Here is a 17,602-nt window from a genome sequence, read left to right as displayed (position 1 = left end):
AAAATGTAATGAAGTTCTGAAGCAGGGGTCAATCTTAAAAAAAAATCCACTGTGTCATATGGTTCTGGTCAATTTGATACGATTCAAGGCAAAAAAAAAAAGCTGATGGCACTTGGCTCCCCTGTCTGAATGAACTATACTGTACAGTATGTCCGCCGATACAATGAAGAGCGGGAACAAACAGTTATTCCCACGGACAAAAGGGTTTGTTTAGCATCAAAATTGGGCTATTTGGCGCTTGCCAAGATTCCATTTAGCCTCGACAATGTGGGAGGCGAGTGTGAAAAGGACGGCAGAATGAGGGAAGAGCATTCATGCAATAAAACAGCCAAGCAGCAAGCTGCGCTGAGAGACATGTGCTGGACATCACCTACCGATGCAATGAGCAGGGAGGATTATGACAGGAACGACCACCTCCTGTGCAAACTTTAAATGAGAGCTCTTGCAGTTTCTCTCTGTCGCTATCTGTTACTCCTCACGCATCTTTCTCTTAATTGTACCAAGGGGGGAAACAGATGAGCTTGTAACAGTGCCTTCTTAAGCTTGGTAAGGGGAGCTGAGGTGGTCAGCAAGAGCCGGTTCTCATGTCTTATTTATGCTGGCCTGTGACATTTCCAGTGCTGGCAGAGAGGAGGCTGGCGGGGCTGAGGAAGAAGATTATTTCCAACACTGAAAGAGTGCAACAGTAGAGGCAGCAGCTTAACACATAAAGTGAGATTACCGCCGCTCCTTCAGCAGGTGCACGCAGAAATAACTGCTGAAGAAGGATTTAACTCGTTTTCAGCTGTGAGGATTTGTTTTGGCCAAAACAGAGGAAGGACGGACAGAAGTACAGCAGTTTAATAAGCTAAAACGTCAATAGCCGTTTCATTATAAGATTCAAGCCTTTAATCAATACCTCATCCTGGGTAATTAATTCTTTATGCTAACAAGAGGAGGAGAGGTGGAGGACACACACAGCGGATCCTGATCCGCAGGTATCTCAGTGATTACCTCTTAGCAGAGGGGCCCTGCGCTCTTTGTTTTCAAAGCTTTAAAATCCCCTTAGAAAAACAAAATCACACAAATACGCCAGTTTCCAGAGCACAATGGTTCTGCTTTGATTTAGGAGAGATTTTATGAGAGCTGGCACCTTTAGGGTCAGTAACTGGCAATTGTAGCACCCACATAACAACCAAACTGCTCATTACTTCATAAAGTGTGAAGGGTGTTTAATATTTGATAGTGAGAGAGAAAGTATACTCTTTGGAAATGTGGGATTAACTCTCATTCCTGATGAGGCAATTATATTCAAGACTTTATAGGGAAATAAATACACAGTAACCAGCTTTCCTTTGGGTCCTGATGAATGGGTTTGTGCTGCACTGTGCAGCTGCTGCCATCATCACAGTTTCTGTGTTTCAATTATTTGCTGCTATGCGGCCGTGATTATGTTTAATGGTCGCTCGTGGCAATCCTGACTCAACAAGATGCTACGCTATTCTTCCTGCTATTAGTTTTGTCCATATCAGATAACATGGATGGCACAAACATTATCTTTATAGAGCAGTTCCATCTAAATGTAGTTGCGGTTAATGTGAAAAGACTCACTGAGAACTCTCTCTCTCTCTCTTTTACTCGTTGAATATAAAAGATCGTCCGTGAAACAAAATGATTCCTTTGAATGTAATGTCACAAGTGAAACTCACTAACAGAGTTTTTCCTCATAATTTAACCATCTCCACTTTAACTTTCAGTATGACTTCACATCCTGCATTACAATCTGTGAAAGGAACAAGCACACGTCGTCCCCGCAGTAACCCGTCTGAGTCTGTCAAAAAAAGCACTAAAATCGTTAAATTGTTCCATTTGATCCTGCTGCTGTTGACAGATACAGTACATGGTCATTCTCTAGCATTAAAAGTAAAAAGTATCTTCAGTGCAGACATAAAAAAGAATCTAAACACTCCTGCTGCTGCCACAACAACATGATGTTTGAAATGAATTACTGTGGATGGCCGTTAACATCTCCTGTCGATACAGCTCTGATTTCACCACAACACAAATGAGAAACAGCAGAAGATGAAAAGGACCAGATGAGACACAAAGAGAGAGAAAAATGTCCTCATGTCCAATAATAATGAACCATGAGTGTTTTTAATCATCACTGATAACAACTAGGCTAATTCTGTATGACAATAACAAAAGGCTAAACATGAATTATTAATCCCACCATTATTATTTTAGTGCTAAATATAGTTGCAGGTAATAAAATTTGGGAACAAGCTAAAAGGCCATAATGAACGTGACAAAGAAACGTAATAGCTGAGAGAGTCCATTTAGAGCAGTTAAAAGTGTTAGACCAAATGAACACATATAAAAGTTTTACAAAGTGAAACCAGGACTAATATCATTTGCTCCCTGTGATCCAGCATGGCTGGGCTGAGTCTATTTCTGTTTTCTACACAGAAAAACTCTGGACAAGAGCACCAACAAGCTCACTTCCCTAAGAGTTGAACTATCCCTTTAAACTTTGAGCTACTGCAAGAGATATGATGTTGTTTAAGGCCAACAGACGTATCAGCCTACAATGTGAGGAGAGGTCACCGCTACTTGACCTTGTTTCGCTCCATATGTCTTTATCTGTATAGGTTAATGTATGGAGATCCTGCATACAGAATATCGAGTCCTAATCCAAGAACATAGTTATGGAGGCTGGTTCAGTGCATGATGCTACAACAGCTGGTGGCTGGGTGATCTGAAGCCCACAGACATATCAACGTGCACAGTGAGGTCACTGCCATTTGACCTTGTTTCACTTTGTGGTGCTAATGTTCTACAGCTGTATAGATTTTGATATATATGGAGAGAGCCTGCATGTATTTCGTATCCTCCGTCCATCTAAGAACATATTCAGTAACATAGTGAGTTATACTAACAATGATGCACGGAACATATTTGAAGCGGTATGTTTTCGGGCATGAGTGAGTCGGGCGCGAGTGATGATGACACACCAACAGTCCTAATAATTGCAGTATTTGCAAGACTGTCATTTCAAATATGCTAATTTGGCATTTTGACAGAGGAGAAAATGAGAAAATACAAAGAGGTAAATCAGTGGCAATCCTCTAAAATGGAATCTAAAGGCCAGTGCAAAAGACTGTGCCTGCACACGATGCAAATTTTACCGTGCTTGAGTAGCCAGTGTCATTTTTATGCCTCCGCTCTGTCGACAGCCGCAGGATTTATGTTCTCAGGTTGTCCGTCCGTCCGTCCATCACATTCTCATGAGCACGGTATCTCAGGAACACCTTGAGAGAGTTTTTCTTTTTATTTTGTAAATTTAATTAGGTAGACACGTTCATGAACCGATTCGACGTTGGTGATCAGAGGTCAAAGGTCAAGATCACTGTGACCTGACAAAAAATGTTTTTGGCCATAATTCAAGAATTCATATCCTAATTATGACATAATACCTTTTATTAAATTCACAACATACAGTATATGAGTATGGACAGGTGCAGATGTAAACTGCAACTTGACTGGTTGGCGGAGGCACACAACCACGGGGAGGTGATGCCAGTGGTCCATGAACTTTATAGAAAGTCAAACTCTCACCTGTCTTTTTCCCCAAACTTCTCATCTTTTATTCTGTTTTTGCTCCCCATCTCGCGCTCCTTCAAATACACTATGTGACAGCCTCATCACTGGCTCTTCTGCCTTTGTCAATTATTCATTATTTATAGCTCGAGCTGTGTGTCTGTTTGCAAATCCTATAGTTATTTACAGAACCCCTCTCCAGAGCTGATAACATTACCACTGGACTAAGCTCTGCTATTATCCAGCGGCCGCTCTGTTGTCTCAGAGAGTGTTTGCAGTGTCAACATTACAGAATGAGTCCTTGCTTGACCTCATCAATACAACATGGACAGAGGACTGCTGGCGATTTGCCTCAGCGCTACACCCTCACCCCTCCGACCTCGCTCCTGAGAAAACATAGAGTGAGAAGAATTGGTTCACTGTTTATTCTGATGATAAATGTTTGCACTACACAGAAAATATTTTTTCCTGCCTTGTCTTGACGTACCGATGCCATGACTACAGAAACAAACCCTATGCCCTCTTTACCCATTATTTGGCTTAAGTTTTTTTTTTTTTTTGTCTAAAACATCGTCAAGCACATTAGGAGAATTTGTTTTTCCTCTGTCAGTGGATGCTGCAGCACTCAGATGTGTTTTCTGGAATGAGCTGCTGAGTTGCACTCAAGAAACAAAACTGTTCATCACTTCCAATGAGCATCTTGATTCTGTGATTATATCTGATTAGATAAGATGGGAAAACATGAAGTTATGTAGTCAGTGATTTGCAGCACAGCTTGCCAAAGCAGATTTACTGAGAGTCTTTGAAAGTTTGTCAGAAAGTTTCCACCAGAACAGAAAAGAAGGTAGAAACTCAAATGAAGGCCTTGTGTTGAACTTTGCTTTGGCAACTTTGGTTGTGAGTGAGGACAGGAGGGTAAAACTTCATTATGTAATTTGTCAAATGATGCAGAAAACCTATTATTATTATCATTCATATAATACTGACTCCTAAAGCCTGTGTAAATGACTTTGTACTGTATAAATGTAGCATTTAGAAATCCTTCTGATGGCCATCATTCTTTAAATAATGAGCACATTGTGAGTGGACAGACATTTAATTAACTTTTGGAGGGCTTGTCAAACTTAAAAAGCATTTTTATTTTTTAAATAAATGACTGTGGTTCAGTGCAGCTCCCACTGATTCACATTCGCTTAAATATGCACATATACGTGCAGAGCAGGACAATGATACAGTAATTAACTGATAGAGTGGGTCAATATTTGTGAATTATTAAACATCAAATTATCATATCAGACAATAATGCCATCCAACTCAAATGTGGAGGAGACGCTTAGTCTACCAGAGCTGCATACTTTCAAAAAAAAAAAAAACCTGCAGTCAAAATATTGTGTAATTGTAAATTTATTTAGGATTATCAAGACTAAGAGTCTCAGCTAGTGGTTCTCACAGCTGCGCTTTGGGCAAAATGCAAGGGTTAGCGTGCTAGCTGTCTTAGTTAAGCATGCTTGAGTATGCTAATTAATGCTAAAGAAGAAAGAAATTTAAGCCACATGATGGTGCTAAATAAAAAGTTAGGGAAATTATTACAATTATTACAATTCATCCTGAGGAGCACATGAATGCATGTATATAATTTCACACCAATCCATCCAATAGCTGTTGAAGCATTTCATTCAAAACCACTAATGTCATGGTGGCACAAGAGGAAAAGTCAGGGGACCACCAAAGTCAACAACATTCATCATCTAGGGGCCATGAGTGTCGGTATAAAATGTAATGGCAATCCATCCACTAGAAGTTATGATATTTTACTGGATAAGTACAAACTTTGAGCAGCTGGTGGCCCTAGAGAAAAGGTCAAGGGGTCACAAAAGTCAATAGGATTCATCCTTTGGGGAACATGAATGTCTGTACAAAAGTTTATGCCATCTCAAGATCCATGCTGCTAAAATGGCAAAAAAAAAAAGAAAGCCATGAGGTGGGTCACTCTGCACCAAAATAATTCAATCTATTGTATCAGATGGTTTTAATACTGCTTCAAAGGGCTTTCAGTCCAAGAACAAATATTCTACGTATTTAACATGGAGTACTTTTTGGGCATGAAACTCATCAAATTCAAAGCTCTTGAATATGAGCCCAAAATACCAGGTGTCAGCAATTTCAGCTAAAAACCATAGTGACTAGCTTTCAGCTATATTGATCAAACCCTGATATGCACAGACTTTTAAGTGTATTATTCGAGGGTAGATTCCCTGAACTCAAATGCTCCTATTCACCATCATGCTAATGCACACTCACACAGTCACGTATGCCAAGCAGTCAAAAATATGTGGACATCCAAACATTACACCCATTTGTGACTTTTGAACATCTCAATTAAGAGCCATAGATATTAATATTCTCCTTTACTAAAACAGCCTCCACTCTTCTGGGAAGGCTTTCGTCAAGAGCTTGGAGCCTGACCGTAAGGCTTTATTCCCATTCAGCTGTAAGAGCATTCACAGTGTAGGCCTTTCTCACCAGAGACTTTTTGACCTGTTACAGTAGGAAAAGCACACGTGTAAATAATAAAATGAATGAATTCCACTTTGAAGCTATTTTAGCTTCAGAGTTCTCGTATTGTGCATGTTGACTCACTGTCACACTGTCTTGACTTCCTGGGACACTTGAATAGAACAGAGCCATTGCTAATGTTAGTAACACTTGTGCTTTTCAAGTCAAGATGTCGGCTGTGAAAAAAAAAAAGCCTGTTAGTGAGACCAAACACTGGTGTTGGGTGATAATACTTCATCAACTGACACGAGTGAACACTGAGCAGCTTCACTAGAGCAATTGGGCGGGTAATTGCCTTGCTCGAGGGCACACTGACTACAGAGCGTATGGAGGAAGGGGTCAACGCTGGTCCTTCACTTCTCTGCCCAGACATTCCCGTCACACCCACACCCACACCCACACAGATAACTCACTGAGTTCAGAAATGCTGCCCACTCTTGTTGCCAGTAAGCACTGTTCAACGGAGCGCAGCTCAGTTTGACTGTAGGCGTTTCCCTCTCCGCTCTTTCCTGCTCGCTGCTGCTGCTGCTGCTGCTGCTGCTGCTGCTGGTCCCTGTGAAGAGTCAGACCCTCAGGTAGGCTGAGCACACCTGAGAGGGAGAAAGAGAGAGAGAGATTGTTACTGTTGATTCATGCAGTTCGGTTAACTAAACTGTTTTGGTCTCAACTGTGATTTGTCATTACAGGACATAAGTTGAATAAGAGACACCTTACCCCTCTTAAATGTCAGGAATGTCCCATTATTTCCCTTTATATATTTGTCATATTAATGAAAAAAATAAAAAGGTTCAACAAGTGGTTATTAAAATAAAACAGCCTTTATAGTTATTAGTGTGAAGCTTGAGAATCTAAATGAGAGAAACAATGGAGGCCATGCAAGATAATTATGCCTCCTAGTTGCACCTGTCAGACACTTCTCCCAAATGTAATAATGTGTAATATTTCAAATGGGTTTTCATTATTCACACCTCTGGATGTTAGTTACTCTTCCTCGCGCTGAGGGTGACGAGGCAGACTGCTCTCCATTTCTGACAGTTACTTATTCCTCTGCAGCTTTGTGTTGCACCCTTCCTACTGTTTGCAGGGTGTCAACTTATGAAAAGGCTGAAAACAGTGACTCTCAATTTAGCCACGTCATCATTGTGGAAAAAAAAGTAGCTTTGGTTTTAATGGTTCCTCTTTCAGTGAAGGAGACATTCTTCATTCATCTTGTTGGAGCAGACAGTTGCTTATAGGGCGATTCATTTTAATGTTCACCCAATGAGACATACGAGAGTCAAAAGGAAGAGGTTTCAGAAATAGGGAGTGTTATTTATCCTTGTTGCTGAATGAAGGGCTGTCTAACTTTTTTAAGAGAGTTAGGTAAAATGTGTCATGGAAAGTGACAATAAGAGCTCTTGGTTTAAAAATAAAGAATAGCTGAAACCTATAATGTTTGCCATAATTTTGGTCACGCTAATTCAACTTATTCCTCGAGCTGCTAGCCTCAAGCAGAGATGAGGAGTGTGCTACAGAGGTTTGGTTTGCTCACTCATAGACATATATACAGAGATGCCACAGCGGCAGCTGGATCGTACGTCAACGTCACTGCCATATTGGACCAAGTAAACAGACATAAGTAAGCGGAGAAGCTGCATTACGCAATTACTACATTTGTCAAATGATTTCAATAGCCTAAGTCCTTTTTATATTCAAGTGTTTATAATCCAGTTACTTATAGTCACCATACTTCAGGCAATAATCACCGTTTTCCAAAAAGAGGAGTGTGCATCAATGTTACATTTACATGAACTGAATTACTTATGTGATAGAAAAGAATTAATTATCTTTTTATCCAGAACAACCGCAGCTACTCCGTTTACTTGTATTTCTTTACAGACCGGTCTTGTCCAGTCCAATATGGCGGCGACAGTGATGCATCACAGCAACAGGCTGAAGCGTCCAGTGCAGCGTCTATGTATGTGCTTATGAGCTCACTTCTTTTCTAACTAACACATCAAGTGACATCATTGGACTCAAGTGACTGGAAGCAATGTGGAGCAACAAAAGGCTTTCCACAACTTATTAAAAAAATTTACATATAAAACAGTAGACCATCTTAAAGTTATTGTGCACCTTGCACCTTTTGTGCATAGTGTTCAGGCACCTTTCCCATTCCAATAACTTTCATACAGTATCTAATGTGAAAATATGGTTAGTTAGCATCAATATGTAGCACTTCCTTTGAAAATACAAAAACTAAATCTAAATCTAAATGTGCTGATTTTAAAAGGCATGCTTATGATTATAGTCTACTTTTGTGTTTGCTTTTCACCATGCATTATACGAGTCATAAAAACTGTGTGGCAAAAACATCTGGAAATAGGTTTCTTGGTAATAAGTCACAGTTATTCAGCTTATAAACCTTCACAGCAGCTGCTAACAGAGCAGAGCAGTAGCACCATCTCCTCTACATCTGTGTTCAGGTCTGACCAGGAAGCTACTGACAAGGACGACTCTGGAACATAGAGCAGGAGACATCACCAATACTGCACCTATCTCAGGTGTCCTGAGCTGCTACAGTTTGCAGCCGAAGCTCCAGAGAAACCAACAACATCAATTATGAAGAAAAGAAACTTTCTGTCTTTCTGCAAGCAACTTGTCTGCAGGGATCACTCTGCAACACCTCCTTTATTGCTTTTATTGCTCACAATGTGCCCTCTTTGGCGAGCAGTTGTGCAACCTCCAGGAGATCCATCTTAAACCATTTAAAGCTGCGGGAGGGCTAACTGGCACCTTCCTTACTTCCACTTTCTTCTCAAACAATTATATACCAAAGTAAATAGCCCACTCAGAGCGTGACCACAGGAATCACCCCCTCTTTTTGATGTGCACAGACTAAAGGCCCCCAGGTGTGATTCTGCAAAACAGCGCACCGCAGACGCCATAATTTCCATAACTGGCTGAAGGATAAGAACAGTCTCTTTCACTTTGAACCTGGCCCTGTCGTCACCTTCTGTACTTTTAATTCACTCCATGACTATTTGACTTGATTTGAATTTCTGTTGGAGGTTGCTCTGGTCACAGTGGAAATCGAACGGCATTGCCAGCATGTAAAACTAGGAAACAACACGAACTTTATGAAGTCAAGTTTGGTGCCAAGCAGTAACCTTGGATAAAGGTGGGGAACACTTCATGTCACAAAAATACCAAGATGATGCTGAATTCCATTTTGCTTTGTCAGTTTCAAGGTCCTGGTTTTGTGCATGTTGGCTCACTGCCACATTGCCATGGCTTACTGAGACACTAACAAAGCTATTGTTAATGTTATTAGTAACAATTGTGTCTTTCCTACTGTGACATGTCAAAATGTCTGCTGTAAAAAAAAAAACAGCTATGACTGAATACATCTATTGCAGGCAAAAAAAAAAAAAAAGTATGAAAACACCTTACTGTTACACTTGAGCTTTTAACTGTCCAGCTCCTTAACCTTGGTTCAGGGGAATAACAGGACCAGCTGACAGTGAAGTGCTGAACGGTCTCAGCATGGACTGAGGCAAGGTGACTCACTGGCTCTCTGCGTCCTAATGCAAGGCACTGCCTACCCTCAGGGAGGAACTGATGGAGCTCTTACATGCAAGCCAGTGAGTGACTATAGTTGCTCTCTCTCTCTCTCTCTCTGTATATGTTTGTGTATGTGTGATGACTTGTCTGTATCTTCGTCATGATTGTCACAGCACCAGAAATCTCCCAGGAAATGTAATGATGTCAGGTTTTTAAGTACAGTATAACTGCACAAAATGAAGTTGTTTACATGACCATAATGGTGTGAGATGATATTGGGCACCTGCCTTTCCTCAACTGAACCAGTCCTGTTTGCCATATGGCAGTTATTCAGTGTCGCTATGGAGAGGAGAGAAAAGGAGAGGAGAGGAGAGGAGAGGAGGCTCCAGGCAAGATGCTGTCACTGGAGAAGAAGTAATGTGCACAGGAGTTCCCATTAAGATGTCACTGAATGCACCTTAGTCATATTCTGTGATAGGCAGCTGCTGCTGCTGCACAGAAAAAAATCCAGTACATGGTAAAAAAAACATTCTACACATTGTTGCAAAAAAAGTCACTTATCAAAAGTCAACCCAAAATATCACAAAGATGACACACTTCCTTCTAACAGTTTTCCATCTTTGTTTTTTGCTGAGGTGCATTTGGCTTTAAAGGGATAGTTTGATATGTTGGGAAGTACACATACCACTCTGTAAGGTAAATACAGATATGAGCTTACTAGCTTAGCTTTAGCATTAAGACTGGAAAAGGGCAACAAAACAAGATAAAATCTACCTCCTAGCTCCTCTGAAGCTCAATAATTAACACATGATATCTTGTTTGTTTAATATGTACAAAACCCAAGTGTAGCTCTGTCGTCAGAAAGAAAGCAAAACAAATTTTCACCTTGCGCCATTCGACAGCTGGACCAGTGCAGTCCATGTGTACTCTTCCCAACCAGCAAATGTACCAACTGTACAGACGTGAAACATAAGCTTGCTCGCAATGGATGCAAAGACTGCATCTAATTACATCTTTTCACCGACTTTGTGCGCGGTCGCACAAAGTCGCAGTTTTATGAAGACATATGAATAAACGTCACACTGGGTTTTGCTATCTGTGCACTGGGCTGAGCTAACTACCTGCTAGCAGGAGCTTTATATTTACAGTAGGCTACAGACATGAGAATGGTATCAAACTTCTCATCTAACTTTTGAGAAGGAACACAAATCTGCGTATTTCCGAATATGTCAAACTAGTCAAACTATTGCTTTAACATAATTTCCAACAGAGTTTGGAATATGGTTTTTAATTTTTGCTTCATCTAAAGTTTTTTCCATACGTACATTTTTTTTTTTGAAGCTTATATAAACAGTGACACTAATGCTGTATTTGAATAAGCAAACATTACAATGTTCTTTATTTTCATTTTCACTCTGCGTCTGTCTGTCAGAGGGCAGACTACTGTAGTTTGGATCCGGTCCTCCTTGTCACAGGGTTGACTAGAGCAGTGGGGCAGGAACACTGACCTCAATGTGGCTCCTACCCTGCACTTAAATCTATTTTGGAGGGGGACACAGAGAGAAGCGCACTTCCCTAAACACACTGCAGCTCTGCAGGAACACTGGCTTTGGGTTTCATACGCAGATAAGACGCAAAGACGCTTTGATTTGGAAGATCACAAATGTACAGTACAAACAGGTACACTCGAGCTGTACTTGAATGAATGAGATTTGATTGAGATCAGACCTGAGCGAAGCTTTGGATTCAAAGTGTCAAGCAGGCAGAGCGACAGAGTGAAAGAAAAGCACGAAATGTGAAGAAGTAATACAAATACAAACAGCCTGATGCACACAGACTTCAAGTGATAGCAGAGAGCACAATATAAAAGGCTGTTTCTGGTGCAGCATTAGGGCTCTAAAGGGTTAATCGTGTTGTTACTGTACGTGGATCACAGTACTGCTGCCCCACTCTAGGCTCCGGCTCTGTTCTGCCAGGCCAGATGGCTACCATATGTATACCGGCCAGTGATCATAGAGGGAGACATAGTGAGATGGAAAGCGGGAAACAGTGTAGTGACGTATGTTAAGATGTGTTATGATGCCTGTCCTACTCTAAATGGCTGCTTTATTCAGACTGAATAATCTCCACCATGTGTCAAGCTGTAGAAATAGAGGCGTGAATATGAAGCTGTGTTGGCATGCCTGGGCAGACTGTAAATTTCCTGAGGTACGGTCTCGGTTTGGGTTCTCAGGTGACCACAGTATGGTCTCAGGGAGCCACAAGTCTTTAATGGGTTAGTCCTACGCCAGCCACAGGGGTATAAAGGAAGACTGTACAACCACGAGTCCTGTGAGGAAATACGTGTACACATGCAAATGTCTGTTTAAATTAGGAAACTGGCAGAGGGAGAAGAAGACAAGTGAAGACTGAATTAACCACAAACACATGAACACACACAAATGCTAATATCCAGTCAGGAGCTGCAAAGAAGTCAATAACAAGCCACATGCGTGCACACAAAAGCCGCCACACACGCATATTAGTAATTAAAAAGTCTTAATCCCAGGCGCGTCAAGTCTGGTTACAGTGTGACGCGCTCTGCAGAGAGAACAATGTGTTCAGCTAAATCCAAACCGAATATTTCCTATTACTGGGCAACCACATTCAGGAGACATTCGGTCTGTTGAAGGTGCTCTTGCTGTCCTCAATTCAGAGGACTGAAAAGACTCCCGAGTTTGCATTATGTGTCGCTCTGAAAGAAACACACAAGCCTCCTGATGTGTTCTTACATGTACGAGTGTGAGTAAACCGCCAAGGGAAATGCGTTCCGACTGCGGGTAGAGGTTTATTTTTGTGAGCTTTAGTAAGGAGAGCCCACTGTGAGTACGTCACACCTCTTCTGCTGTTGTTTTAAATAGTCAATAATAATAAAAAAATGGTAAAAGGAATGCGGTTTCCTTATTGATCCTTTATTGACACCCCCCTGCTGCACATGGAGGTTAGAGGTCAGACTCAGATACAGAACAGAGTGTCTCGGAGCTGATGGGGAGTCACTGTCTGACGACTTGTTCAAGGACACCTCGGTGAGGCTTCTGCTCGCTGACACGGGAGCCTCAAAACGATCCAGTTAATCATTTTGTCACACCGCTGCTTCACGTGTTTTGCTGTTTCAGTTGTTATGTGTGAAGGGTGCGCACAGTCTTTTATTACATTGGATTTTCCTGATTGAAGTCACACCTCGTCTCTGTGACACTCCTTGAACCAGTCCATCAGTGGCCGTGAAATCAAGAGACAAAGAGACGGAGCGTTCCCAGTCTGATTCAGAGCCTGGGCTCTGATGGCAGTCCTTTAATTACAGAGCTGTTCGCTTCAATTTTCTAAAGGGGTATCTATTTAATTTGTAAAATCAATTTGTGAAGCTGAGGTAATCAATATTTGTCTATTAACAATGGACAAAATGGCGTCAGGTAATGTGAGAGGGGTCACCAATCAACCCTGGCTCCTGGAAATTACATTTGAAAACATTAATAGTTTGGATTCAGTATTGATAGTGTTCTAATTTCTGTGTTTTCTGGTGTTGGGGTCACTCATTCATTTACATTTTAAAGGGATAGTTCGGGTTATTTGACGTGGGGTTGTGTGAGGTACTCATACATCGTCAGCGTATTACCTGCAGCAGATTTGTATCGGCTCGCTTCCAAGTTTGGAGAGGCAGCCAGGAGCACTGGCACAGAGGCTGAGAGATGGCGTGGAGGTGGCCAGCCGCAAAAACGTGTTTTAGCCACTGCTCATAGAAGAACGCTTATATCAGTTGAAGTGCACGCTATATTTTGAATATTTTCACCGCTTTCTCTTTCCGTCAAACGGCCCTTTCCTTTGAGTGGTTTGTGGAACAGATGACAAATAAAAGAAAATAAAAATAAACGATTATAACAGCGATGACAAAATGCTGTTCAGTGTGGAGACAAGAGGATACCTTTATGAGCCAGAGTGTACAGAAGAAAAACTTTTGCAAATGGAGAATGAAACAGAGAGACGAGAAACTTCTCTGGAAGCTGGAATCCAAGACAGAGGCTAAGCTACCAGGCGGTGCAGATGTGTGAACTGGAAGCCCCATAGACCTGGGCCGCTACTTGGGACTTGGTTACAAGACAACTTCAGGATCTCTCTGAATCAGAGGAAGCCAGCGCCTCACATCCAGAGTTCTTACTGCCTTACTGAATGCTGAACTGAATACAGACACGCGCCATCTTTGAAATCTTTACACAAGAAGAAAAAGTTTAGCTTTGTCTGACTCAACCGGTTGATCTGCAGTATAATACAGTGCGTGGAATACAGTATTTTAAGGGTTGAGAAAATGTAGTGCCAAAGGAAAGGACTGCGTGACAGAAAGATAAACCTGTGACAATATTCAAAAATATACCATACACTTGAACTGAAATTGGCTTTTTTTTTCTGTGGCTAAAACACGTTTTTTTTTTTGGAGCTGTCCCCATCCACAGCAGCACACGGCTCAGCTTCTGTGCCAGTGCTCCCAGCTGCCTCTCCAAACTCAAGAGGGCACTGATCCGAATGTACTGCAGGTAATACACAGACTATAGATAAGTACCTCACACAACTCAGCGTCAAATAACCGGAGCTATCACTTTAATCATGGATTTGGCATTCAATTTTCTAAGTGATCGTTCTGCCTCAGTAAGGAGATATGATGCAGAGCTTATTAGTTGACATCAATTGTCTAATGCAGAAAGAGAAGAAGAAAAGAGAGGAATTGGAGACACCAGAGGTCGGCTGAATAGAGGCTGTGGCCAATGAATATATTTGAATCATTGCAGGCAGCCTGAAAATAGCAACACATGAGAACTAAAAGCTAAAAAAAGGAGAGAGACGTGAATAGGTCAAGACGAAAACACACATGCAAGGCCATACTATACAAGGCATCGCCACACAATAGACCATACACTCAAACACACTCACACACTCACACACAGACAGAGGACTTGTGACGGGTGACCGACGCACAACAAGGGCACAACTAGAATTACGCAATCTTCTCCAATCAGAGGGAAACCAGCCTCCCTGCAGGCTGTGTGTTTTTCCACCCCGAGGTAGCAACTCTCTCGCTATTATTCCTCTCTTTTCATCTCATTTCTTCTGTCAAGGGTAATAAGTCTGTGTGTAATATCCATGAGTCGCACACTTCCCGCAGGACGCTTTCCAGACAATACTGGCAATCAGCAGAAGCAGGGAAAAATCTGAAGTCACTGAGCCGTAATCTCTCTGCTCACCCTGCACTACCTCTACATGAGCTAGAGTCTTGAAAAGCAGCACTTCTGTATTTTCTTCCTTACAATTATCTCATATAATCTGATATGGGGAGGGAAAGAAAAAAAAGGGTCTGTCGTATTCCAGTAAAATCTGTGAGTTACGACTCTGAAAATCATGAAAAGCCTCTGAACTTTTGTAACAGACACAGCAGTCCTGCTAAACGCAACAACGTGCTGAAGTAATTGCTCATTTAGCACTGAGGGCACTGGAGCAATTAAAGGATGTGACTAATGTCATAAAATGAGATTTGCTGCAAGGGGACGTTTCCCTCTGGGTCATTTTAAAGGGGTGACATCATATCGAGCTTGTAAACACTGGAAGCTTTTAAGTGAAGACACTCTCGGACACGAAAACTCGGCACCATAAATAAGAGGCAAAGTGCAGAGTAAATATGACGGCAAATCCTTAAGGCCTGCCTGCCTGTTGGTTCCTACATCTGTGTGTGTGTGTGTGTGTGTGTGTGTGTGTGTGTGTGTGTGTGTGTGTGTGTGTGTGTGTGTGTGAAGTGCACGTGAATTGCTGGTCAAAAATGAAAACAAATCACAACTCTCATGCAGTATTGATAGTGTTTACCAGCATTTTTTACAGTGGCTGCTAAATGAATAAATCTGCGCTAGACATTTCTGTAACCCTGCACAGATTCTGCATTGCCTTTTCTTGTGAGAAAAACCTACTACTGCTGCTGCTACTAACCCTCCCCCTTCCCCTTTGCATTGATACTGTACATGACTAAATGTCATTTGAGTAAATGTCACTTTTAAAAGCAGAAGATTCCCGGCACCAGAGGAGGAGGACATCTGCGCTGAGCAGAAGGGAGGATGATTCAAAGTATTCAGGGGAAGAATAATTTCAGAAAGTCCTGGATGTTGGGAGCAATGATGAATGATGACCCCAGGATTTGTAATCCACAGCACAGCCTGTTCAGTAGAGGGTGCACAGGGTGAAGGATATGTAAAGCGCCCTGTCCTCACAATGACACAGTTAAAGGATAACTCTCGTGACGTTTGATAAAAGCTACAGTGCTCAGATATTTAAGGAGACTATTTAGCCGTGTTATAATCTGGAACTATTCATTTGTCACTTATTTTTTAAGACTTGTCTTCAGTAGGAACAAATGGGCCTGAGTGCCACAGAAAGTATTGAGAGATGGACTAACGCATTGTTGGTTTTGATCTTTTCGTTGAACAACAGGAAATACAGTATAGTATATATAGTATAGAAATAAAGTATAGTCCTGTCGACGAGATTACTGCAAACTCTCTGAAATCCACTGCATCGTTATAACGCTGTTGGTTTATTCCCTCCCAACACATGAGCGCCCAGGCTGTGCGTCTCTCTCTCTTTCTCTCTGTAGTACTGTGTTTTCTCTCCTCTCTCCTCCTGTTGTTCTCTGCAGAGTCTGGATCTGTGACGGCAAAACACCTACCGCCCCCATGGTCCTGCTCAACACCTGCTGCTACAACTACGACTGCTACTATTATTATCATTACTAGTGGAAGTATTATTATCATCATCATTATTATCATTATTGTTTCTGTTACTGTCACTATTACCAAGGAGGGGGCAGATGTCCACCCACCCTGAGTCCGGTTTTGCTCGAGGGTTTTTGCCTCATAAAAGGACGTTTTTCCTCACCACTGTCACCAAGTGCTTGCTCATAGTGGGAATTATTGGGTCTCTGTGATCAATAGCTATTATAAAGAGTACAGTCTAGACCTGCTCTATCTGAAGAGCACCCTGAGATAACTTCTGTTGAGATTCGGCACCGTATAAATAAAAACAGACTTGACTTGACTCATCCTTTGAAATGTGGCCATGCTTTAGGTCCAACTATGTGTCATTCCAGCCGCTCCATGTGGTGCACTCTCACACAGACCACAATATACATTAAAAATAGCACTTTCCTTTATTTCCAAACATGTTTCTTGTACTCTTCTATATGCGACAGTTGGATACGTTTTTTTCTGCTCCTGTTTTAACTGAATTTCATACCTTTCACAATGGGGTTTTGCTCGCAATCTCTTATAGCTAAGGGAGTTTGATTTATTTATATGATTGATTTATAAGATACACATCATTGGTTCATGTGAGACTAACATGGAACATGGATGCATTCACATACATGAGACATAAATGTACATTCCCACTTGTGTTATCATATTTTTCTCATTTCTTTCTGTTCATCTATGACACTTTCTATTATGCCTTAAATGTTAAACACACACACATGCACACACATGTGCCACTGTATGAGTAATATACATCCAGTATCTACACCTAACTCCCAGGAGTGCCATGTCTGCAAACCAGTGGAAATAATCTGATAACTGCTGCCATCCCAGCAGACAGACAGGCCAAACCCCGCTGTCTTGCGTGTCACCACAGAGTCACGTCAAGCGCATGCTCCGCTCTCCTCTTTCTCATTTACTTTCTAAATGCTGGTTTGTTGTATTCACAGTGGGCTGAAGAATCAGTTATCAGCCACCTGCATGATAACACCCTGCATGGTGCAAAACTATGAAGGTGTCCTCACTGTGCTTCTGTTCATATGAGAGTAAAAACAAAATGTCACGGTGTTGTATGTGTGTGTGTGTGTGTGTGTGTGTGTGTGTGT

The 17,602-nt window shown here is 41.6% G+C and overlaps 1 protein-coding gene across 1 annotated transcript in view; it reads right to left on the bottom strand.

Moving 5' to 3' along the window:
* The window catches only part of LOC111228712 (ankyrin repeat and BTB/POZ domain-containing protein BTBD11-B-like), a 65,759-nt gene that overhangs the window by 15,952 nt on the left and 32,205 nt on the right, over positions 1-17,602 (bottom strand). The window contains exon 2 of the mRNA XM_022754726.1: positions 6,549-6,725. Within this exon, the coding sequence (XP_022610447.1) occupies positions 6,549-6,725 (177 nt within the window). The remainder of the gene's footprint in view (positions 1-6,548; positions 6,726-17,602) is intronic.

Source organism: Seriola dumerili, unplaced genomic scaffold (genome assembly GCF_002260705.1).
Source record: "Seriola dumerili isolate Sdu_G_001 unplaced genomic scaffold, Sdu_1.0 BDQW01000219.1, whole genome shotgun sequence".
Taxonomy (NCBI): Eukaryota; Metazoa; Chordata; class Actinopteri; order Carangiformes; family Carangidae; genus Seriola; species Seriola dumerili.
The sequence above is the reverse complement of the archived record's forward strand: the minus strand, read 5'-3'. Positions and strand labels throughout refer to the sequence as shown.